This window comes from Chanodichthys erythropterus, chromosome 15 (assembly GCF_024489055.1).
Source record: "Chanodichthys erythropterus isolate Z2021 chromosome 15, ASM2448905v1, whole genome shotgun sequence".
In the NCBI taxonomy this organism is placed as follows: Eukaryota; Metazoa; Chordata; class Actinopteri; order Cypriniformes; family Xenocyprididae; genus Chanodichthys; species Chanodichthys erythropterus.
Genome location: NC_090235.1, coordinates 33,323,664 through 33,348,321, shown reverse-complemented (window position 1 = coordinate 33,348,321; position 24,658 = coordinate 33,323,664). Strand labels below are relative to the sequence as shown.

General features: G+C 36.2%; 1 protein-coding gene across 6 annotated transcripts in view; it reads left to right on the top strand.

Annotated features, from left to right (window-relative positions):
• The window catches only part of epb41a (erythrocyte membrane protein band 4.1a), a 71,786-nt gene that overhangs the window by 30,486 nt on the left and 16,642 nt on the right, over positions 1-24,658 (top strand). The window contains exons 5-16 of one of the 6 annotated variants that reach the window (XM_067361610.1): positions 247-289; positions 386-461; positions 2,732-2,950; positions 3,128-3,215; positions 4,484-4,636; positions 5,067-5,164; positions 5,281-5,456; positions 10,330-10,574; positions 10,987-11,061; positions 11,816-11,854; positions 15,657-15,719; positions 21,681-21,851. In XM_067361610.1, coding sequence (XP_067217711.1) covers positions 247-289; positions 386-461; positions 2,732-2,950; positions 3,128-3,215; positions 4,484-4,636; positions 5,067-5,164; positions 5,281-5,456; positions 10,330-10,574; positions 10,987-11,061; positions 11,816-11,854; positions 15,657-15,719; positions 21,681-21,851 — 1,446 coding nt within the window. Of the gene's footprint in view, positions 1-246; positions 290-385; positions 462-2,731; positions 2,951-3,127; positions 3,216-4,483; positions 4,637-5,066; positions 5,165-5,280; positions 5,457-10,329; positions 10,575-10,986; positions 11,062-11,815; positions 11,855-15,656; positions 15,720-17,787; positions 17,877-21,680; positions 21,852-24,658 lie in introns of all 6 variants that reach the window. The other 5 variants (XR_010891766.1, XM_067361606.1, XM_067361608.1 and 2 more) reach the window with 5 other exon arrangements.

Below are 24,658 nucleotides of genomic sequence, written 5' to 3'. Positions count from 1 at the left end.
ATAAATAAGTCCACAGCTATAACAGTAACTATAAAGAGGAACAATATCATCTGAATCACTTAAAGAAAATGATTAACTTAAAAAAAATTGACCAGCCAATCATAATCCATCCAACTTTAAAGAATTTAAAGTGGCAAATGACCCAAATGCAGAACATGCTTACATGCTTGTGACAGTCTGGGCACTAATATAGTTATAGTTATTGGTGTAAACAGGCCTTTAGTCAAAGCTCCCTTTTTCTTTCAGACATGGCTGGACTTTACCAAGGAGATCAGACGGCAAGTACAAGGTGAGTAGCATCATGCTGTTCAGCTCTTTGACATGTAATATTTATTGGTAAATTTTTCTGTTGTTCCTATTTTAAATCATTTTTGCATATATCTAGGCTCCAACTATGATTTCACATTCAATGTGAAGTTTTACCCACCTGATCCTGCCCAGCTATCAGAAGACATCACAAGGTGAGCAGCACTTTCTTTATTCTATATAAAATGTGCAGACTAACCACTCACACATCTCTTTGCAGCTCTGGCTAGACGATTTGACCTTTTCATTGACCTTTGCATTCACCCATCCATTTTCTTTCTCTCCTTAACGTTTCCTGTCCCTGATTTCTAGGATTATAGCCATATAAATAAAAGCAGTTTGGCGACATGGCTTAGTGTGATTATCAAATCACAAAGGCTGTGATCTAATAAAATATATTCGCTACGGGTTTCAGAGTGAAGCACTGCATTATGTTCACTTACTGTAAACCAAGCCGCTTTGAGACGTTGAAGCACCGTACCATGAGCTGCACGTGTGTAAATGAACACAGTGCCATACGTCACTCTGAAACACATAGCGCGTATATTTATTTGTCAGCAATCCGCCAAAATAAAAGCTTGTGGTTTAATGTTTAAAAAATGAAATTATTAAGATGTAAATATTAGTATTGTCATTTTTCAGTTGTATTATAAAAATAACTTTTATTAAATATCAATTTTGTATTGTACAATATTTTGTTTAATATTTTATTTAATAATAATCACAATAAAATTATAATAGTTATCATCATTTTATATTCATATTAAATGGGTCAGAAACAGAAAACTTTGTTTTTACTCTGAGTGTACAAATGAAAGAAGATATTCCACAGATTAAAATGAGTGTATAACTCATTCAGCCCTAAAAGGATGGTTCACACTTAAAGTCTTCAGAATATAAAAATAATTTGAGCTTTTTTATTATAATTTATTAATATACCGATAGAACACTGTGCTACAATAGAATAACTTTGCTTAACAGTGTCTAACAATGTATTCAGAAACTGTGACTACATGTATAAGTGCCACAGCAATATATATAAAAAATATCCGTCCGTCCTACCAAACAACTGCTTTATCCTTATTAGAGCTGCAAGATTGTGGAAAAATTAAGAATCAGGATTTTTTCTTTTTCTTTTTTTTTTTTTTTTTTTTAAATAGAGATCATGATTCTGAATAGACAACTATACAAAATAACATGTAGTTTAGGTTCTGACAAAATGTAAATTGCTGCAGTCTACTTAATTTTTATTTATTTTTTTATTTTTATTGATGTATTTTAATTTAAATTTTTAATTGATTTCAATTAATTATGATTCAATGACTCATTGATAAAGACTTAACTTGATTAATTACTGAATCAGTGTTTTTGAACAAATCTCTTGAATGAATGATTCATTGACAAATACATTTAAAAAAAAAAAAATTGCCACCTTCTGTTGATTTACTCTACATATTTTGATTGCTACCATAGACATCAGTGTTTATATCTGAACTATAAACTTTTATCCCAGTACTTCTGTGATAATTTGAATTATTGTGACACAAATAATGATACTGAGTGGTTGAAAAGACTGTGAAGCTGTTTCATACAGTACCTATACATGACAACTGCTCACTCTGGGCGGCAACATAAATTTTAATGTTCACTGTGATCATTCTTGTCAAAGGTTTAATAGACAAAGCTGAATCGTTCCCAATAAGGAATAAGATCACATCTGTGTTTGAATTGAGATTGCAATCTTTTAATAATTAATCATGCAGGGTCTGGGGTGTGGTGTGCTGAAGCCTATCCCAGGGTCTTGGCCCACAGGCAGATAAACCCTGAATGGATGGCCCCAGTCCATCATAGGTCTATATATATATTGTATTATATATATATATATATATATATATATATATATATATATATATATATATATATATATATATATATATATATATATATATATATATATATATATATAATATATATAAAAATATATAATATAGGGGTGAATTGAATCAGATCCAGAATAATTACATTCTAAAATTATATCCAGTTCCAGCCATATAAGTAATTTGTCTCTCTCTATTCCTCTCTCTCGCTTGCTCACTCACTAATTTTAAAATTAATCTCCGATACTTGCCAGATTAAATCATTAATAAAATGGAGAGCCTCCTGCTGTTTTCTACCAAGTGAGCATGCAATTCTCTAGCCAGTTTCATTATCACACTCATAAATTACAAAACCACTTTCTCCCTGAATAATCACAGCGGCACACTGACGTCACTTTACTGCTGTTGTCATGGTACCAGTTTAGGACTCTTGTGTATTACATTCTGCTACAAAAAACTTGTCACAACTTGTAACATGATAACCTGGCAAATAGTGTCATAATGTCTTTGAGTTGTTGAACTTATATGAAATTACTTGCGCTACGCAGGTACTACTTGTGTTTGCAGCTGCGGAAGGACATCAAGAACGGCCGTCTACCCTGTTCTTTTGTGACCCTGGCCCTGCTGGGCTCTTACGCCCTGCAGTCTGAGTTGGGCGAATATGACCCAGAGGTTCACGCCAGTGACTATGCCAAGGAACTCCAGCTAATCCCAGGACAGACCAGAGAGCTTGAGGAGAAAGTCATGGAGCTTCACCGCACATACAGGTGATCATGACTGTTTCTTATTGGTGGGGTGATGATTATGATTTATGAAGGTAATGTTATAATCCTGAGTAAAATGAGCTAAGAATTTAGTATGTTACACTTTCAAATATACTATCTAGTTAGCATATATGTAACAATTTTTTTGTGTGTGTGTGTGTGTGTATGAATTTTCTTCAGATCAATGAGTCCTGCTCAGGCTGATATGATGTTTCTGGAGAATGCCAAAAAACTGGCCATGTATGGGCTTGATCTCCACCAGGCAAAGGTACGGTATATTGACAGAAGGCACTTTCCATGAATGTGATATGAAAAATATGGCTTTAAAATTGAAAAGTTTAGATACAAAAGCTGCTTAATGCCACCTCCATCAAAAATGAGATACTCTGCACATAGTAAATGTTCATCAAATACTTTCGCTTCAAATCCGCTAAATCCCAGCATCAGCCCATTTAGAAATACTGGTTAATTGGCAGAAACTGCCACTTCCCTTTGTCAGCAAAAGCCTACAGAAGAACCAATCAGAAAATGTAAATCGTATCATATGATTTAAAGATAAATGACGGTGTGCATATGAGCCTGCTTTCAATTGCTGAGCTCTTTTGTCCATCGTTACAGTGGCAATGACAGTGTTCCTTTTGCTGCTGTAAAACCTACAGAAATGGATGTTTTACTAAGCCTCTTGTCCAAAGATGTGGACGTTTTTGCGAAAATTGACTTCAAATTTCAGACAGTCAAATTTGTTAAATACCTATGAATTGACAAAAGTGACATTTTTGAAAATAAAAAAAAAGATGGACTTTTTTTTGCAATGGAATTGTTCAGTTGTTAACTTTCAGAAAATGTGGTTTATTATACTAAATATGAGATGATTTATTGACTTTCCATTTTTGCAGCACTGTTTGAAATCCATGATTTGGTTATTTTCTATCAACAAATTTAAAAAATAAACATCAATATCAAATAAATAAAACATTTAACATGTTTAACATTTTAAAATAAATTAAATGTAAAATATATACCAGCTTACTTTGAATGAAGTTGGTTTTATAGATATTGATAAACTTAAAAAAAAAATAAAATAAAACATGTATTTTTTTACAGTAACTTTGGTTGTTGATTGGGTTATAATAATAATAAGAAATAAATTTATAAGCCTCCATTTACTGCAGTGTGCAGTGACTTAAAATACATTCAATTACATGTATCAGTTAGACAATGTGACTTTCCCCATTATTGATTAAACCACCTGCTTTATGTGAAATCATCAATCTGAGCTGTCATAAAAACATCAGTTAGACTGAAATGCCCTTCGTATCACAGGAGTGCTTGTGATAAAAGCATTGCATGTCCTGCCACTGCTCAGATTTGGTAGCTGAAACCAGGTCAATCTGGTTGCATCAAGCCATGGATTTAAATAAATTATAGAATTTTCTATATTAAAAGTAAAGCAGGGGCGCCTCCTTGTGGTAGAGCTTTGTAAATTGCAAAATACTTGTTTATACACTGGGTTTCAATTGTTTCTCTTTCTGTCAGGATCTGGATGGGGTGGATATAATGTTGGGGGTTTGCTCCAGTGGCCTGATGGTGTATAAGGACAAGTTGAGGATTAATCGATTTCCCTGGCCAAAAGTTCTCAAAGTCTCCTACAAACGCAGCAGTTTCTTCATCAAGATACGGCCATCTGATGTACGTGTACACAGACTTAAAAATACTGAAATATCTTTTCTTTTTTTTCTTTTTTTGGAATGTTAAGAGCCAAGTCTGATATCACCTGTATTGTAAAGATCATTAAGACATAATCAATTATTTTTCTCCACAATTTAAAAACATTTTTATATGTCAAAGTGAAACAAAAGTTTATCAAAAATAACATTAAGTTACAGCCCACCCAGAAATTAAGGGAGCTGTCATTGCTCACCCTCATTTCATTTCCAAACCACTCTGATGTAACTCTCAGATCTATGAAATATGGCTACATTCGACATGCTTTGACTAGTTTGACGTCACAAGATGAGATGAATCAATTGTGTTTGGCATTGCATTTCTCAGACCTGTATGTGCAGTTACCTTCTGCTGTAATACATTCTCTTTTTAACACTTTTTAAAACATTTTCAGCTGGAACATTATGAAAGCGCCATTGGCTTTAAACTGCCCAACTACAAGGCCGCCAAGAAACTGTGGAAAGTATGTGTGGAGCATCACACATTCTTCAGGTATTAATATCAAACAATTCATCACAGCAGGTATTCACATCTTAGTGACTGTTTGTTTTGATAAATTCATTTGAGTGCGTGTACGTTAACAAGAGATGTAAACTCTTCTGTCCCAGGTTGACGTCCACAGAGGCGGCCACCACTCCCAGGAAGTTCCTGGCTCTGGGATCAAAGTTCCGCTACAGCGGGCGTACTCAGGCTCAGACCCGTCAAGCCAGCTCCATGATTGACAGACCTGCCCCCCATTTCCAGCGCTCTGCCAGTAAGAGGGCATCCCGCAGCTTAGATGGAGGTGTGTTACCATCTATGAAATTATTTTCTCTTGCGTTTTGCCATTTACTTTAGTCAATTCTGATTGCCTATGGGTACAGCAAGTTATATAGAAAATAGGGCCTATGATGGGCAAACTTTGTTGTATTCTGGCCAATCACTGCTAGTCACCTCAGGGAATTTGACATCACAAGTCTGATACCTGCTGTTGCTCTGCTTGGAATCTCATTTGCTCTTTCAATCTTTCTCCTTCTTTCAACCACTCGCCAGTTCTCTAATGTACTTCCCTTGGGAATGTTCAGACTCTTTATGTAAGGTGTTCTGCAAGCATCTGCTTTTATTTTAGCTGTGAGTAGAAGTCATTTGTCTCTGCTGGCTTTAGACTGAAGGACAGATAAATTCCACATTCAGGTTGCTCTCTCTTGCTCTGATAGTGGCCTTCAGCTCTTCTGCATTGTTGGGTCTGGCATATCACATCTTCCTCTTCACAATACCCCATAGATTTTCTATGGGGTTAAGGTCAGGCGAGTTTGCTGGCCAATTAATAACAGGGATACCATGGTCCTTAAACCAGGTACTGGTAGCTATGGCACTGTGTGCAGTTGCCAAGTCCTGTTGGAAAATTAAATCTGCATCTTCATAAAGTTGGTCAGCAGAAGGAAGCATGAATTGCTCTAAAACTTCCTGGTATAGGCTGCGTTGACCTTGGACCTCAGAAAACACAGTGGACCAAGACCAGCAGATGACATGGCACTCCAAACCATCACTGACTGTGGAAACTTTACACTGGACCTCACTGGACCTCTCCTCTCTTCCTCCAGACTCTGGGACCCTGATTTCCAAAGGAAAAGCAAAATTTACTTTCATCAGAGAACATAACTTTGGGCCACTCAGCAGCAGTCCAGTCCTTTTTGTCTTTAGCCCAGGCGAGACGCTTCTGACGCTGTCTGTTGTTCAAGAGTGGCTTGACACAAGGAATGCGACAGCTGAAACCCATGTCTTGCATATGTCTGTGCATAGTGGTTCTTGAAGCACTGACTCAAGCTGCAGTCCACTCTTTGTGAACCTTCCCCACATTTTTGAATGGGTTTTGTTTCACAATCCTCTCCAGGGTGCGGTTATCCCTATTGCTTGTACACATTTTTCTACCACATCTTTTCCTTCCCTTCACCTCTCTATTAATGTGCTTGGACACAGAACTCTGTGAACTGCCAGCCTCTTTTGCAATGACCTTTTGTGTCTTGCCCTCCTTGTTTCAAGATGTCAATGGTCGTCTTTTGGACAACTGTCAAGTCAGCAGTCTTCCCCATGATTGTGTAGCCTACAGAACTAGACTGAGAGACCATTTAAAGGCCTTTGCAGGTGTTTGGAGTTAATTAGCTGATTAGAGTGTGGCACCAGGTGTCTTCAATATTTAACCTTTTCAAAATATTCTAATTTTCTGAGATACTGAATTTGGGATTTTCCTTAGTTGTCAGTTATAATCATCAAAATTAAAAGAAATAAACATTTGAAATATATCAGTCTGTGTGTAATGAATGAATGTAATATACAAGTTTCACTTTTTGAACGGAATTAGTGAAATAAATCAACTTTTTGATGATATTCTAATTATATGACCAGCACCTATACACCTAGGATGGCTTGAGGGTGAGTAAAGCTTGGGGTAATTTTCATTTGTAACTGAACTAATCCTTTAATGTTAGATTATCTGCAAGTCCAGTTTTTTTAAACACATTTTAATGATTTAAAGTACACTACAAGTGCACATTTAATGCATTTAAGCATTTTCTTTTTGCATATTTTGTGTCAGACTCCATTGGAATCCACTGGTCTTAATTTTAGTGACAGCCATTTTCGAAGATGCTATCTATGGAGAGTGTTTCAAATCAGTGTCTTGAGGTTGCATTTCAATTAAAGTAGCTGGCTGTGTAGACGGTGACAGCTCGCTGGAGTTTGGAACAGAGCCATGTGTCTCTGAGGTAAAGTGGAGGAGATTTCTTGTGGTATAAATAAACTGTGGTTGCTTTAGGCAGTGCAGGTGAACTCACTGTGGGAGAAAAAAAAAATCACAGCAAGATTGTGATCCAGAAACGCAACCCTGGTTAACCCACTGATAATTTAACCATTCAGCCCTCAGGTAGAATACGGACACAGATTTAATTACTTTCTGAATTCATCAGAGATGCACACTGTTGGTTATTTAATACATAACAATTCCATGAAGTGAATCTTACTTAAAGAGTTCAGTTAATGCAATAAGCAAAAAACCCTCTCTGAAATGCTTATAAAAGAAAAAGCAAGACAGAATGATTGCTGTTTTGATTGATAATTTGCTTCCTCAGAATTTTATTATTTTTTATTCTTGTGGATAACAATCCCAGCATGTACCTGTGAAGACATTAGTCTATGCAGAGTGAGATTTCGAGTTCCTGGAGCAATTGTTTTTGTTGGAGTTATCTTTGATTGGCAGGTCAGTCTTTGCCCAGAGCATTTCTCAAAGTCCAACAGGAGCTTGATCAATTCAAGAGGAGTGAAAAAATATATGGAAAGAAACATGGTTTGTGCTCCTGGGCTGCACTCTTTCAGAACCCCTCTTTCCTGAGGTGGAACTTTAATGCCCTCAGCTTGTTGTTCTTCTTTCCTCCTAAAGTTCCTACTCATACGAAAAACAGCAGCATCTGTCACTGTGTTTACATGATTTTGAAGGTAGTTTGACATTTGAGATGACTCAAAAGACTTTAACTTGCCCTTGTGAAAAACAGTGTGCTTAATCGATTGAATGTGCACTTAAAGGGTACTTAATAAATTTAAAGTTCATGTATAATAAATGTACTAAATCAAAGATTATACATATAGACAGACGGTTCACTCCTATTCGTTTTGAATGGGAGAATTTGCGCAATATGGCAGAATACATCCTGCCTTCTAAGTAAAAGAGCCATTAGAGGCTCCGGTTCCCATAGAAACTTGAGACTCACGCATAGGACTGCACATACACATTGGCTCATCTAGCCTGAATCATTTTATTGCTATATTAGCATACGAAACATTTATGGGACGGCTCATGTCAGATTTTGTTGCTGATTTGAAATGTTTAATTTAATTGGGAGTTCACCTAGCAGTTTTTGAGATTTCATGATTCCCCCATTCAAATAGATTGGACTTGGTCTTGGATGCCCATAATAGCTGCCTCCCTGGAGATGTTGCGAATATGGCCATCAAGTGAACAGACTTTGCTTGAAAGGGACTTTGACTAAATCCAGCTTCATTACAAATGTGTAATTACAAATATATTTAAACACACAACATACAAGTTTTAATAGAAATGACATTAGAGCATGTTTTATGCTTTAGTAAATTAAGCAGTACACTTGAACCGTATTTTAAAGACAACAGAATTATGAAATGAATCCTACTTGAGTGCTACTTAGGGTTGCAAAGGGCCGGAAAGTTTCCGGTAAATTTCCGGAAACTTTCAACGGGAACTTAACTTGGGGAATTTTGGAAATATTCCAATTTGGAAACTTAACAGGAATTTATGGGAATTTACGGGAATTTATGGGAATTAATTGGAAATTTTGGGAAATTTATATAAATGTATAATATTTACATAAAAAGTATCATATAAAAACAAACATAAACATTTTCTTTGGTCATACCATAAAATAACAGTTATTTATTTTTCGCATTCAGTTAATTCTAATTTAGTAAATATGTAAAATAAATATATTTTTATTGCAACAATTGTTATGTGTTATTTATTTCAGTGTCACATGATCCTTCAGAAATCATGCTAATATGCTGATTTGATACTCAGTTATTATCATTGTTGGAAACAGTTGTGCTGCTGAATATTTTTTGGAACCTGTAATACAATTTTCTGGATTCACTTATTAATAAAACGTTAAAAAGAATAGAATTTATTCAAAATAGAAATCTTTTCTAACAATATCACTTTAATATCACTTTTATTTAACAATTTCATACATCCTTGCTGAATAAAAGTATTAATTTCTTCAAAAAAAAAAACAAAGAATGAAAATTCAGCCTTGCATCACAGAAATAAATTATATTTTTATGTATATCAAAATAGAAAGCCATTATTTTAAAAATTGTAGTTATGTTTCACAATATTACTGCTTTTTTCTGTATTTTTGATCAAATGTGCATGTTATGGACTGGGAGAATGCACAGTGCATGCAGGGGGTGTGGCCTCAATAGCCCTGCAGTAAGTAGTGTGCTGTGTGAATGTCAGGGTAAAAATTCAACTAAAATTGCATTAAATATGGTTGTTTTAACCAAAATTATGCTGCTAGATGTTCTTTTCAACTACATTTAAGTACCCTGTCATAGGCTAACATGTAATTTTGCAAATTCCCTGTTTATTCCCTATAATTCCCATATATTCCGTTAATTCCCATGGAAAGTTTCCAGCTTTGAAAATTCCCGGAATTTTGCAACCCTAGTCCTACTTACGTGGGCTAAAAAACTCTAAAGTTCAGCTAATTGCATTTATTATAAACGTAAACTATAATATATTTTTTTAAGTTTTTCATTTTGCACTTATAGTGAATTCATTTAAATTGTTATTTCCATAATAAGTACTCTTTTTAAAAGTATGCTAAAGTGTAAGTGTTTTTTAGTGTACTAATTTAAGTTTGAATCGTTATATAATTATTATTACTAAAGACCAAGAATGTGTATTACTGTTTGTATGCCTTCTAAGTTTCTCATCAGAGGTGCAGCAAACACCTTAACTGGTTTTACAGCAGACAAAACTACAATTGTCAGTAATGTTAACGTGAATTTATTTCGTTTTTTTTATATTCCATGACTTTAGTGTAACATACTTTTTTCTTTCTTCCTTTGTCTCATTCATTTTTCTCTGACAGCCATGGTTTCGACCCCAGATAAGAACGCTCGTCCCGTCAGCGCTCCCATCATGTCTCCCATCTCCCCAGGCGATGTGGCTCCTTCCCCAGTGGCATCTGCTGCCCGCACTGACCGTAAAGAGACTTCCACGCCCACAGGCCGTCAACGTTCCTCTGAGAGGAAGAATGAGGTGAAGGCAGAAGCCCAGGTGACAGATGGCTCCAAAACACATAGCACCAAAGCAGAGGGCACATCTGAAATCAAGGTATGACACACACACAAATATATACTATAGCTTGTTAATATGTAATTAATCGAAATATATTTCCAATCATAATTAATACTATTATTTTATTTATTATTTTTTATTTTAACAAAATCATATTTTGTTTTAGATAATTTTAGCATGTAATTTTTTCCCCTATTTTGTGTTACTATAGATTAAAGCCTCAGAAACTTAGTCAAAATTTAAAAAGAAATGCTTTGATTTATGAATTGATCAGAAAGCAAGCCTGTAAGAATCCTTAAGGCCTTTTCTTAACAAGAATGACATAACAAAACCATTCAAATTAGAAACAAAAAGCATCTTTACTTGAGACCACAAACAGAAGGCAGACATGATATTTGGGTCTATCTGAGACCGCAAGAGTATGCATACTCTCTCTATGCTGCTGCAGAAGGTAGCCCGGCGAGAACGGAGGCACCGTGATGCCCCGGTGGTGACGGCCACCAATGGGGAGAGAAAGAGCCAGGTTTGTGCTCATGATTTCAGCTAATCACACAAGAGCATGCACAGCAGTGAGGCTTCACTAAGGCTGTTATTATATGCAAAAGCATTTTATAAAATTGACCCTTGACTAAGCTCCACCTCGCTTGATTAATCTTGCTTGCTCAGACAAACTTTACATAACAACGATCTGAATCAAAATGCAAATGAACTATGTAAAAGTTATTTACATTAATGTATCTTGGAACAAATGTTCTAACTGATAGAGTACACATATTTATTAGAGAATGACAGTGGCCACATAGTTGCATGCACTTCTCAAGAACCTTGTGTTACTATTAGTACCCTGGCAATAACATTTTATTATATTTTTGGACAATATCTTTAAAATTGCTAAATGAAAATAAATATCATAGTTTCCCAACAGACATAACTTCTGTAGACTGTTCTGTAGAATAAAGGGTGTCTAATAATATTGCAGATACCAACAGTTGCTTAAGTTGGATTGGTCAGTAATGTTAAGGCGGGGCTTAGTAAAGGATCAATTGCAAAAGCAGTAATATTATTTTCAATGATAGATCAACAGCAAAAACTTGCATTAAAATATTAGTGCATGCTGACAATATTATAGAAACATGCTATAAGACATAAATTAACAGCTGTAAAGAAATCATAACCATCGTGAACCTTGTTTTTTGATCAAATTAGTGAGTAGCAAGAGGTAATTTGTTTTGTAGAAACTTACATGCTCTCTTCCTTCCCCTCTGGGGTCTGAACAGTCGCCACGGGCGGACACAGAGATGGTGCGCATGAGGAAGGTCAGAGCTCGTTCCATACAGTTATCACAGCATGAGGACGATGCCATTGTACTCATCATCTCCTCACTGCCCATTTTTACAACAAAAAGATCATTTTATTATTTTTTTTTCTCATCTGCTTTGGCTGTATCTTGCTTGCACTTGTGTGAGTTTGGCTGTACCAGACAGCACTGTAGCTGTCAGATACATATTCAGGCAGCACCAGTGAATCAGTGCATACTGAGGTTTACCGAATGAGTCTTATTACCCCACAAGAGTGAAGTACTGATGAACATTATGACATTTACATTGTTATTGTGGCATGCATTGTCTGTTGTCATGCACTGCCTTTTACATAGATGCAGACCAAAACTTTGGTTTTTATGAAAGCCAAACTGTGTTCAACTGTTGCAAACCTGAGTTACTCCAACTTTAAATCCAATTGAGATAAATAATAATTGAAATAAACACTGTTATAAACATATTAATTGTATTTTTAATTCATGAACTTTTTTAGAGAAGCAATTGAAAGAACATTTTGTGGAATGTTCAAAACAACTTGAGCTCTATCAACAGAAACATGCTAATAATGTATAACAGAAATGAGGAACAAAATTATTGTGATATATACACTACCAGTCAGAGGTTTGGACATACCTATACCAACAAACCAATGCCCTGGATGATTCCAGCAGTATATATTGAAAAAAAGGAAGGGGCCACACACCGAACCCTTAGGTACCCCGACAATATCCCAAGATCTCACAAAGAATTTAACTGTGAGGAGAGAATAGTTCCTGTGATGCTCAAGTTGGAATGGATAGGAAAGAGGAAGTGGCTGACAGTGTCAAAGGCTGCAGACAAGTCTAACAGAATGAGGACAGATTATCTTTTAAGATGCTCTAGACACCTTCAAGGCTTCAATCAAGGATAGCCAGGCTGAATCTGTTGAATGTTTGCTTTTAAATCAAGTCACTCAAGTTAAATCCTCACTGATTGCTGTCCAGCAGCTTGTTCTGTGAGGGGAAAAAAAAGAGAAACCTTATTGAAAACAGCTTGCCCGAGTGTTTTTCACGATGAATGGAAAAAGACAGACTCGTCTCTAGGTTTAATGTTAGTTACACAAGCCAACTTGAATGTGGTGGGAACAGTTCCAGTGCATAGCGATGCATTTATTATGCATGTGAGTGCTGTTTAAGGTGTGGGAGAGATGCTGTGTAAAAGATGGGAGGGAATAGGATCAATGGGGCAGGTGGTAGGATGGTTGGAGAGGAGAACTTTAGAGACCTCTGCCTCCATAAGAGGAGAGAAGAGATTTGCATGCTAGTCGTGGGTGTTTGTTAGTTTGTTGTGTTGAGAATTGGCTGCTGCTGATTGTTACTTTATCTTTGGAAAATTGGCAAAGTTGTAAGCCATTAGGGAGGACGTGGGAGGGAAGAGGTGAATGCCTCCACAGTTTGCGAGTGTCTGAAGTACTGTTGATCTTGTTGTGTTGTTGGATGCTTTTGCAGTGGCAACATTGGCAGAAAAAGAAGACAGCAAAGAAATGGATCTCTTTGATTAATATGCATAGGCTTTCTAAAGATGTGGTCTCACCTGACAGCACATGCAGTGTCATTCTCAAAACCAGAGGCCCAAAAGCTTAGACTAACTAAACGTGTCTGGCTAAATTTTAAACAGAACCTACTCTAGAAAAAGCTATAACACACAAGACATTTTTATGACCACCAGGACTAATGTGTGTGGCTTAAGCTGATTCTAAATGTTATCCTCAATAATTCAAATTGTTTATGAATTATGATTTTTGTGTGAAAACCTTCACACACAGGTTTTATGTACAACAATGCACATATGCATGGTTAGTGAATGTGACCCACTGCTACCTACTCAAGTCAGCAGAATTTGGATTTGCATTATTTTCTTTTGACTGCTATGAATAGCAAACTGGCCTAGAAGTGAAAGTACAGATGTATAATATCTAGAAAGGTTGTTGAAGTGGAGCATAGAGCATTATTTACATTAATTTAATTTATTTAATCTTGTGAAAAATAAGTATACTTTAGCATACAAAAGACTTACTTAAGTACTTATTGCAACTTAAAGGTGCGGTAAGTAGATTTTGAACAACGCTTTTGGACATTGATGATATTTGAAATCAACCCAGAAAAACCCACCCCTCTCTTCATTGCTCCACCTCCAAAATTCACACTCCAATCCTAACCACCTTGCTCTGAGTCGGTCTCAAACCCCGGCCTGCATTCTCTAGCTGTGTGTAGTGGTTTAACAGCAAAAGTTCCTTATTACTTATTATTACGCCGGAATGAGAGTATAGTTCCTAGCCATATCGGCCTAGAAAAATGCAACTTTTCATTTTCTGTCGGTCTCAGTACACGATGTAACTACAGAAGAGTCAAGTTTTAAATAGGAAAAATATCGAAACTCTTTGGTCATTTTTGAGCGAGATGCTAACGGTCTAATCAGATTCAATGAACTATGCTAAGCTATGCTAAAAGTGGTACCGCCAGAACCGGAGATCGGCTGAATGGATTCGAAAACGGTAAAACACAACTGTTTAACTCTAGGGGAGTTGGAAAATTAGCCTATTTTCAAAAAAAAGTGTAGTGTTCCTTTAAAGCACGGAACATACCAAGCTGACGGTCGGCCGTCGGGCAGTTTTTGTGCGTCGGCCGACAAAGTTTCCTCAGTGGGTTCCGCACCGTCGGCTGAAGTTGGTTGGCTGATTGCTGTTCAGTATAGCAAACGAGTCAGTTCATGAAAATATAAGCAAAAGTTATGAAAGCAAGCAAATAAGTCATGACGGCACAGACAGAAGGTTGTTCCAAGTTTACGTCATCTTACCTGAGCCCTCGAATGCACGAATATTTCCATAATAAAATGAGTGGAGTGGAATAAAGAACATGATCAGCATAACTGATATACAAAACGGTAAGCAAGCGCAGTTTTGTTTATGGTTTGTATACATGCAGTCTTAGTTTCTCTTTCCCTTTTTGCATGACGAATATAGACAAATATATCTGCTTAAATAGACAGTTATCTCCTTTATAGGCAGCACAGAACGCGCATGCTAGTTGACAGTGGGCTGAAGTTCTTTCGGTGTGTTCAAGCACACGTTTTTCCCCGACGCAGCCGACATGAGGCGACAACACCGTCGGCATTCGTTGCCGCTTGTCGGGTTGGTGTGTTCCGATTTTGAAGTACACTACAAGTGCACATTCAACACAATTAAATACACTTCTTTTTCACAAGGGTAAACCTGTAGATCAAAAGCTTTTAAGATCACGAGAAATAAAAATGTGGTTACTTGTGTCCAAACTTTTGACTAGTAGTGTGCCTTTATATATTATAGATAATCACGTGGTTATGGACATTACTCACTAATATTCATCTTATAACCAAGATTATCCAAAACATTTTCAAGACAAGAATTACACTGGTTGAGCCAGTGTTGCTGGGTCAGAGTGGTCAAGATGCTTAATTTGATAACACCAGAGAATTACAAAGTGAATATACACAGTGTTTCAAAAATTATAGCAAGAGGAGCTTATTTTAAACTCATTACACTTTCATAACTTTACCCATTGCACAATTATTCCTGACCTCGCAGTCACCCCTGACCTTTGACCTCTCCCCCCGTCTATCTGTGGCTGCTGTGGTTCATCCATATTTGATTTGTCTCCATCCCTCTACTTCCCAACACATTGAATGCAACTACAGATCAAACCTTAAAAATTACCCAAGAATCATTTCACGACTTTCTCACGTTCAAACACTGCCAACTTTTTTCCCCCCCTGTTCTTTACAGAAAAGAGCTAAGAAAATTGAGGGTGAAACTATTTATATCAGACATAGCAATTTAATGTTGGAGGTTTGTATGGAAACTCTGGAAATGTCTTGTTTTTGCCGCTGCATGTCTCACTGCATGATATTCTGTTTCATCTTGTTTCTTTCTTCATTCTTCTCACCGCACATTCTCTTTTGTGTTTTGTTTTGTAGCTTAACCCTAAAGGCTTGGCATGCACTATTTACCTCACTAACTGTAATGCAAGTACTCGCTTCTATTTATTCTTTGTTTCGTTTTTTTTAGCACTTTTTCGTTAAATATATGATTGGGAGTTTTGTTTATTTTATATGAAATTTATTTACTTTTTTCTTTCATAATTTCATGCAAAATTAATCTGATCCAAAAATGTAGCCAGTAGTTCTTTAGATGCCTTTTATTTAATTTAGAACTAGACTCTATGCCTACTCTGTTCCAGCAAGATTTCTAATGGGCTTTTCACACTTTAAATTAATAGCCAGTTTATAAACCTGTATCTTGTTTTCTGTTTATATGCTTCATACTTCACCCTGGATTATTAAATTAATCTTGGGTAGTCAGATTTTGAGATTTCACACTAGAATTAGCCTGCTTGCTGGCCTGCAAATTGACGTCCTGGCTAAACAGCTCAATAGTAATGATTAAAAAAGAACAGCATGTGTACAGAACTGTCAAACTGTGGAATTGTCACCTCATAAATCTGTTATGTACATAAATGTCAATAATACAGTCTATTCATCACTAATTAAACTGTTTTCTGTCACTGTTATTTTTAGTGGTTTCTCCTGGACACTGAAACTAAACTAAACACAATGATTGAGCAAAGCGCATGGAAATTTAATCAGGGTATTCAGGATTTCATGACTTAGAGTTAAAAGTGGTGTTTAGTCTGGGTTAAAAACAAATGTTGACCCAGGGTTAAACATAGTGTGACAAGCCCATAAATTTTCTGAAAAAAAGTCTACTGTTTAGCCAGATGTATAATCATTGACTGTACATTTAGCTACTAATGCATGTTTTTATTCATTTATTTGTTATCAGATCACACGATTATATTACTGTTTTTTGTAGTGTTCTAATAATACTGATTACACAGCCTGTCCCAGTCATATATTTACATACTACAAAAAGCTACAAAGGCTGTTTGTCACTGTTGTCCTTGAGAGGTCTGATGAGTCTGATAATGAGTGTGACAATGGATTCTGTGACATTAACCCCTTCAGCCACACCATGACCTCTTCTCTAACCCCATGACCTCTGTATCTAACCAAACATCATGTATAACACTGTCTCATCACATATTCTATTAATATATTAAGTTTTTAAGTTTGCTTTTGGTGTTTTAGCCAAGCACTGTTTCGCTTTGCTTTGTTTCATAAATTAACTGATTAACAGACATGTGTCAAATATATCATATGCTGCACTGAATTATGACAGCATATGATTTATTTAGTACACTAGATTTAGAATGGAATATAGACCAATTTGTGAAACAGCATGTTTAGAGATCAGAACCCAGCGTTTGACCCATGTCTGAACTCAAGCTTTGTTCACACTGGAGCTTAAACAAATTGTCTAGTGTTAAAACTGGTGAAGTGCTTGCATGATTACCACTACCTCTAATTAGCAATTGGAAGAGTTTAAGTAATGATATAACAACAAATTAGATGTTTTACAAACTATAGTGAGCTGACTGCCAGACTAGCTTTTAAGGTATCATAAGCATGCTCCAGCAAATCTATACAAAATACTGATATACACAAGGATTTTTAGAGTTGATGTTAGCATCTTGCTAAGCTAAGCTAATTGCATGTATATTTTAATACATGCAAAAAAATGTTTGATATCTTTTCAGTAAAGGATACATATGTTACTTTACATTTCTGCCAAAAAAGTTTCTTTGGAGGCAGAATAACGTTGCTAACAAAAAGTATATTTCACTTTATGTGTATGCTATACTATGTGTAAAGTGCATGTGATGTACATTTTTATCATTAGCATGGTACAGTATGTTAGCTGCTAGATTTTTCTAACCACACATGCTCTGTACACTCAGCTCATGCATGCACATTTTGTCCACAAGGTGGAAACACTAGCTCAGCCCATTGTTTTACAGTTGCAAAAGCCGAACCGAATGAGATGGAACAACAAACTGCTGGAGATGCAACAACAACAGATGCCCATGTTGACGAGTGCTTTTGTGAGGTGTTTAAGAGATAAACGCAGCTCTTTAGCAAAGACATTTTTTATCGCTCATCAAATTGCGCAAATTCTTGACAAAGATGAAACCTTCTAGTCCACATATGTTGAACGACTCATGCATCAAATGAAGTATACCTTGTAAGATTGTGCATTCATCTACTATGCATATGCTAGCACTCTGTCAAAACTGAAGTATACTTTGGGCCTATCTTGTGCAACACTTACGATACTTTAAAGGGTTAGTTCACTCCAAAATGAAAATTATGTAATTTATTACTCACCCTCATGTTATTCTACACCCTTAAGACAGTTGTTCATCTTCGGAACAGAAATTTTAATATTTTTGTTGAAATCCAATGGCTCAGTGAGGCCTCTATTGCCAGCAATGTCACCGAACCTCTCAAGATCCAGAAAGGTACTCAAAAAATATTAAAAACAGTTCATGTGAGTACAGTGGTTCTACCTTAAAGGTGCCCTAGAATTAAATATCTGAATTTATCTTGGCATAGTTGAATAACAAGAGTTCAGTACATGGAAAAGACATACACTGAGTTTCAAACTCCATTGTTTCCTCCTTCTTATATAAATCTCATTTGACCTCCGAAGAACAGGCGAATCGCAACATAACACTGACTGTTACGTAACAGTCGGGGTGTACGCCCCCAAGCCCATGATCAAGCCATTAGACAAGGGCAAAACGTCCGGATGTGCACATCTGAATCATCAGACTAGGTAAGCAAGCAAGAACAATAGCGAAAAATGGAAGATGGAGCAATAATAACTGAAATGATCCATGATAACATGATATTTTTAGTGATATTTGTGAATTGTCTTTCTAAATGTTTCGTTAGCATGTTGCTAATGTACTGTTAAATGTGGTTAAAGTTACCATTGTCTCTTACTGTATTCATGGAGACAAGAGAGCCATCGCTATTTTCATTTTTAAACACTTGCAGTCTGTATAATGCAGAAACACTTTCTTTATAAACACATTCTTTATAAATCTCTCCAACATTGTGTAATGTTAGCTTTAGCCACGCAGCATTGCCTCAAACTCATTCAGAATCAAATGTAATACATCCAAATAAATACTATACTTACATGATGTATGATGCAAGTAGCATGCATGATGAACATCTTGTAAAGATCCATTTTGAGGGTTATATTATCTGTGTAAACTGTGTTTATGCTGTTCAAGGCAAGTGCGAGCTCCGGGGGCGGGGGAGCACGAGAATTAAAGGGGCCGCATCCTATATATCAATGCATAGTTAATGATGCCCCAAAATAGACAGTTAAAAAAATCTATGGGGTATTTTGAGCTGAAACTTCACAGACACATTCAGGGGACACCTCAGACTTATATTACGTATTTTAAAAAGAAGTTCTAGGGCACCTTTAATATTATAAAGCAACAAGAATACTTTTTGTGCACCAAAAAAACAAAAACATGACTTTTCAACAATATCTAGTGATGGCCGATTTCAAAACACTGCTTCAAAGCTTTATGAATCTTTTGTTTTGAATCAGTGGTTTGGAGCGCCAAAGTCACTTGATTTCAGCAGTTTGATACATAATCCAAACAACTGATTCGAGACAAAAAAGATTTGTAAAAACAAAAAATAGCTTAATTTGTGTTCCGAAGATGAACAATGGTCTTACATGTGTAGAACGACATGAGGGTGAGTAATAAATTACATTGTTTTCATTTTTGGGTGAACTAACCCTAGAAAATACTCTCTGGGTTGTCAGCTCACTAGATTTTGGAACATAACCATTTGCTAAACATAAATAAATAAATAACACACTGTTATAAAATAGCTTTTGTAGTTTGTTACTTGAACATTGCTTAAAAGGATTTACCCAAAATTTATGGAGGAGTCCGATAAACATCTTGTCTTTGTTTATTTTCACATAGCCGCTGTCTGTCTGAAGTCAGTGAATGTAGATGATGAGGGCTGGTTTTTCATGAGAGTGTTTCACTCTTGCAGATGTTCTGTTGGGCACTGAGACACAGATCAGTTCTCTCCATTTTATTTCCAAAGTCTCTCCTGTCTACTGCAGTTAAATGAATAAAGATCAGCTGAGATTTTAGACTGTCTTTTTCTCTCTCTGTCTCATTAATCACAATCTGTCTGTACACACATGGATCGTTTGTTTTGGGCAATCACAAAAACTCCTCTCTGACATGAATATTCATAGCGTCATAGTGTCTGAGCATAGCTGATTACCTGATGCCACTGAGAAGAGATGATGGGTGACAAATCAAGCGGTGGATGATGAGAAAAGGGGGAAAATGCAGTTAGAAGACAGTGAAAGTGGAAAAAAGAGACTTGGGTCTTGGTGGCCAATGGAAGATTTGTACACTCTAAAAAATGCTGGGTTAAAAACAACCCAAGTTGGGTTGAAAATGGACAAACCCAGCGACTGGGTTGTTTTTAACCTAGCAGTTGGTTTAAATGATTGCCCAACGTGCTGGGTAGTTTTATTTAACTCAACTACTGTTTTTAAAAATTACTATATGGCTGGCTTAAAATGAACCCAAAATAGGTTGGAAACTAAAAATCATTAATAAGCAATTTAATAAATGTTTATTGTTTAATTATTTTATTTAATATTAATAAATGTTAATTTCCAACATATTTTTGGTTCATTTTAAGCAAGCAATACATCATTTTTTAAACAATAGTTGGGTTAAATAAAACTACCCAGCAGGTTGGGCAAACATTTAACCCAACTGCTTGGTTAAAACAGCCCAGTTGCTGGGTTTGTCCATTTTCAACCCAACTTGGGGTTGAACCTGCATTTTTGAAGTGTAGAATGGCTTTGTGTGTGACATTCGCTTGACTTAAAAACCGATGTGACTAGGGATGGGGATTAGAAGAAATGTAATGATTTTGGTTCTTTAACGACTCCATTAACTATATATATAAAAAAAAAAAAAGATATGTAAAATAATGATTCACTGAATGATTTGGTTGGTGAGTTCAAACCCAAACATTCAAAACTATTTTGTGAGTCTTTTGACTAATTAAAAATAACTGGTTGAGTCATTCACACTTACACCGGTTACACTGTGCATTTGTTGCTGCATGCAAACAGCAAGGACAACACAATATATAAGTGCTGTCTATTTATTTTTGTATTGTTTTGTATACATTCTTAAAAGTAAAGGTTATTTATTATGGCACATTTTGGAACAATGGAACTTTCCATTGTAGAAAATGTTATTTATAGTGGAAAAGAGTTCTTTTAGAGTATTTTTAAAAAATGGTTCACTGAAAGGTTCATTGTGGAGCCCAAAATGGTTCTTCTATGTCATCTCAAAATTCTCATTTGGAACCTTTATTTTTAAGAGTGATGCAAAGTCACAGTTTTTTTTTTCTTTTTTTTTTTCAATCATCAATTCAGACTACAAGCTCAAAACCAACCCCAGATGGAATCCGTGGACATTTAATCATTTAATCGTGGACATTTAATCGTTAATGGAACTAAAGATCTTGAAATTATCCAGTGCCAGTGTATTGGTAAAAAAATGCTTGATTCCCATCCCTAGATGTGACATCCCTTGAGTTTGAGGTAAAATAGTGATATATGTCAGATCATCAAACTAATGAGATTTGTTTATTGGGTTATTTCTCTCTCTTAATCTCTTCATCTGTCCTTCATCTTCCTGAATTCTCTCTTTTTTTTGTTCCACCTTAATTTTGCTATTGGTTCCTAAATTTCTCTTCATCTATCGTCTTGTGTTTTTTCTTTTGACCTTTTTGGTATACTTTCTTTCTGCCTGGACCTCTCTTTCTCTCTCAGGATGTGGATAAGACACAGACAGAAATCATGCGTCATCACACGAGTATCAGCGAGCTCAAGCGAAGCTTCATGGAGTCGGTGCCTGAGCCGCGGCCCAGCGAGTGGGACAAGCGTCTGTCCACCCACTCGCCCTTCCGCACTGCCAGTATCAATGGCCAGCTGCAGCCCGACGTGAGTACTGGGGTTACGCAAGGGGTTAAAGATTACACTTCATTGTTGGATTTAGTCTTTGTATGCCTTGAGATTATGCATAATTACATGCAATTAACCCTAAACCAAACCCTCACTCTAACCCTAAACCTATGGTAAGTACATGCAGTTAATTCTTATTTCTCAGTACTTAAATGTATTATTACACTGTAATCTATTCTATCTATCTTCTACTTATTTTTAATATCTCCCTTAATGGCATGTAAAAATGAAACCAAACAGCAGTTGGTCACTTTATATTTCATCACACTGTCTCTTCCTGTCTACCAGACAGTATTCAGAATGTCTGGCTTTGCACTGAATAATGTGCTAGGTGGAACTTTATGTGTTATAACTTAGCCTAAGTATGATGCTGTTGCTATGATGCACATTGTGCAACCCCGAAAGCACAGTTTTTTGATGTGAAAAGCAGTAAATTAGACAAGTTCAGAACTTGGAACTGAATGCTTATTCTGACAGCCTGTTCAAATCATTCTGAATCATAAGACAAACACCTCAAGCAAAATTTCTTTCTTCTATGAAACACAAAGGAGAATTGATCTTATGGCAGAAAAAGGACAGCACAAATAGCCAATCAAATCACTGCACCGATAAGCCTTGTTGCTATCTGCCATTTAATCAACTGTCTATGACATACAAACCTCCTTTTTTGTGGCAGTTTCCCAACATTATCAGTGCTCGACATTAGCTTGTCCACGACAAGTGGATTTTTTGAAGGGACAAGTGAAAGGGTTTACCGACCGGACAAGAGGCCTGATTAAAATGTCGATAACAAAAAATATAACTAGGGAAGTACCACCAAACATTTTCAGGCGAGAATGATTCTGATTTTATTACATTCAGTATAAAAAATATATATATAACATGATATATTTAAGCAACATCGCACAATCATTTTTTTCAAATCAACACAATTGCAAATGTGACATTGATTTTATAGAATAGTTCAATAAACAGGTAGTTAATATTAAGTGACTTACATTTAAAACACAATATTTACTGTTGTTGCTCTATTTCGCCAACAAAGATAGTTCCAAACAAATCCACAGCAGAACAGTTGCCGTCTCTGAGCAACAGTGGTGTTTCGTCACTGAATGATTCAGCTTTTTTAAACAAATCGGGTGAGTCAATAATTCAATGACCCATTCATAAAAACAGTCACTTGCTTCATTCTTGAATGAATCAGCCATTTGAACAAACCGGATAAGTAACTTTTGTACTTAGACAAGTGAATTACTGATTGACTTACCCAGAAGGACAAGCAAATAACATGGCTTAATGGCAAGTCCTGATTATGGTAAAAGGTGTTGTTATGGTACATGTTTAGGTATCCAGAGAGGCTATTGAATGATGTTTTCTACTTTGGTTTTGTTCCCGAAATCTTGAAAAATGCAAGAGTTGGATTACACTGCAGTATACACTTCAGTGATTTGTTTTCTCCATTAAATACAAAAACACACACAAAAAAACATTTATTTAGCCGTTTACATCTGCAGAAAGCATCCGTTGCACATTTTTCCTGTGTTAATGTCAATGTTTATGACATGTCATTGTCTGACTTCTTGACACAGTTGGGTATATTTCCCATAGTTTCACTATCTTCTCGACTTCTACTGTTAGATTTAGTGTTTAATCATAACCTCATACAAAAGCTTGTGCTTTCTGTTTTGTTTTGTTGTTTTTTTTTTTTTTTTTTTGCACTGCGATAAATTGCATTTGAAGTAATTTATTCCAAAGTCATCAGGTACATCAGTGAGCGAGCTGATTTGCAGTGTCATTTTGTTTAACGGATAGAGTACCCAGTGAGTGTGGTTAAGTAATCATTGTTGTAAGGTTAATTGTGATGGTTGCCCTTTTCCATGTAATTAGACCTCATGCAAACTGAGGTTTTCAAGCTGTAAAAGAATGCAAAAGCACCAACTAGTACTCCATCCGATTTGGGCTATATTCCAAGTCTTCTAAAGTCGTACATTAGTAGTTCTATTCTTCTAAATGTCTCCTTTTGTGTTTCACAGAAAAAAAGGAAGTCATAGGTTTGGAATGACGCTAAGCAAATAGTGATTTCTTTTGCTGAACCAATTCTTTAACATGAAAAATGGTAATCATGTGGCACTTAATAAGAGACTTCTAAAAATAATTTGGCTTTTATTATAGGTTTTACTGAAGGATTCCATTGATGAACTTTTTCATACAGTTTTCACTGATACAGAAGGCATCTAGTTGGTCACTGACACCTGAATAAGCATTTTATTTATAAACTCTCAGTGTGTTTGTGTGTTGGCACGTGTGCACACAGGTGAAGATGCCTCCTCTCCTACCCATATACAGAGTAGCAGGGGGTATATCAGAGGTAAACGTACTCTCATTTGGTCGTTACTGCCAGGGCTGTGATGCAACCGCACCTGAAAGACTTGACGTTTCTTTATGTAGATAAAGAACAACACAAGCAGAATTGGCCGCTGGACGCTTTGGTTATGGCCCAGTCAGAGTAGGAGAACTCCTCTCTCTCTGAATCTGCTCACTGCCAGCGGCTTTTATAGACCCTTGACCACACCCTCTGCCAAAGCCACACCCCTTTACTACTGCTGCTGCTCTCTGAATGGCTACTGCCGGCTTTCCTCTGCTTTGATCTGCCAATCGCATGGCTGGATTACACTGCATTAATAAGCTGCATGAGTCTGTTAGTTCATTGACAACCAAAGTAGGTATAAAAGGAAATCGTAGCAAAAAGCAAATAGGAAAAGGAAACAATAAGAAACTGACGCCTC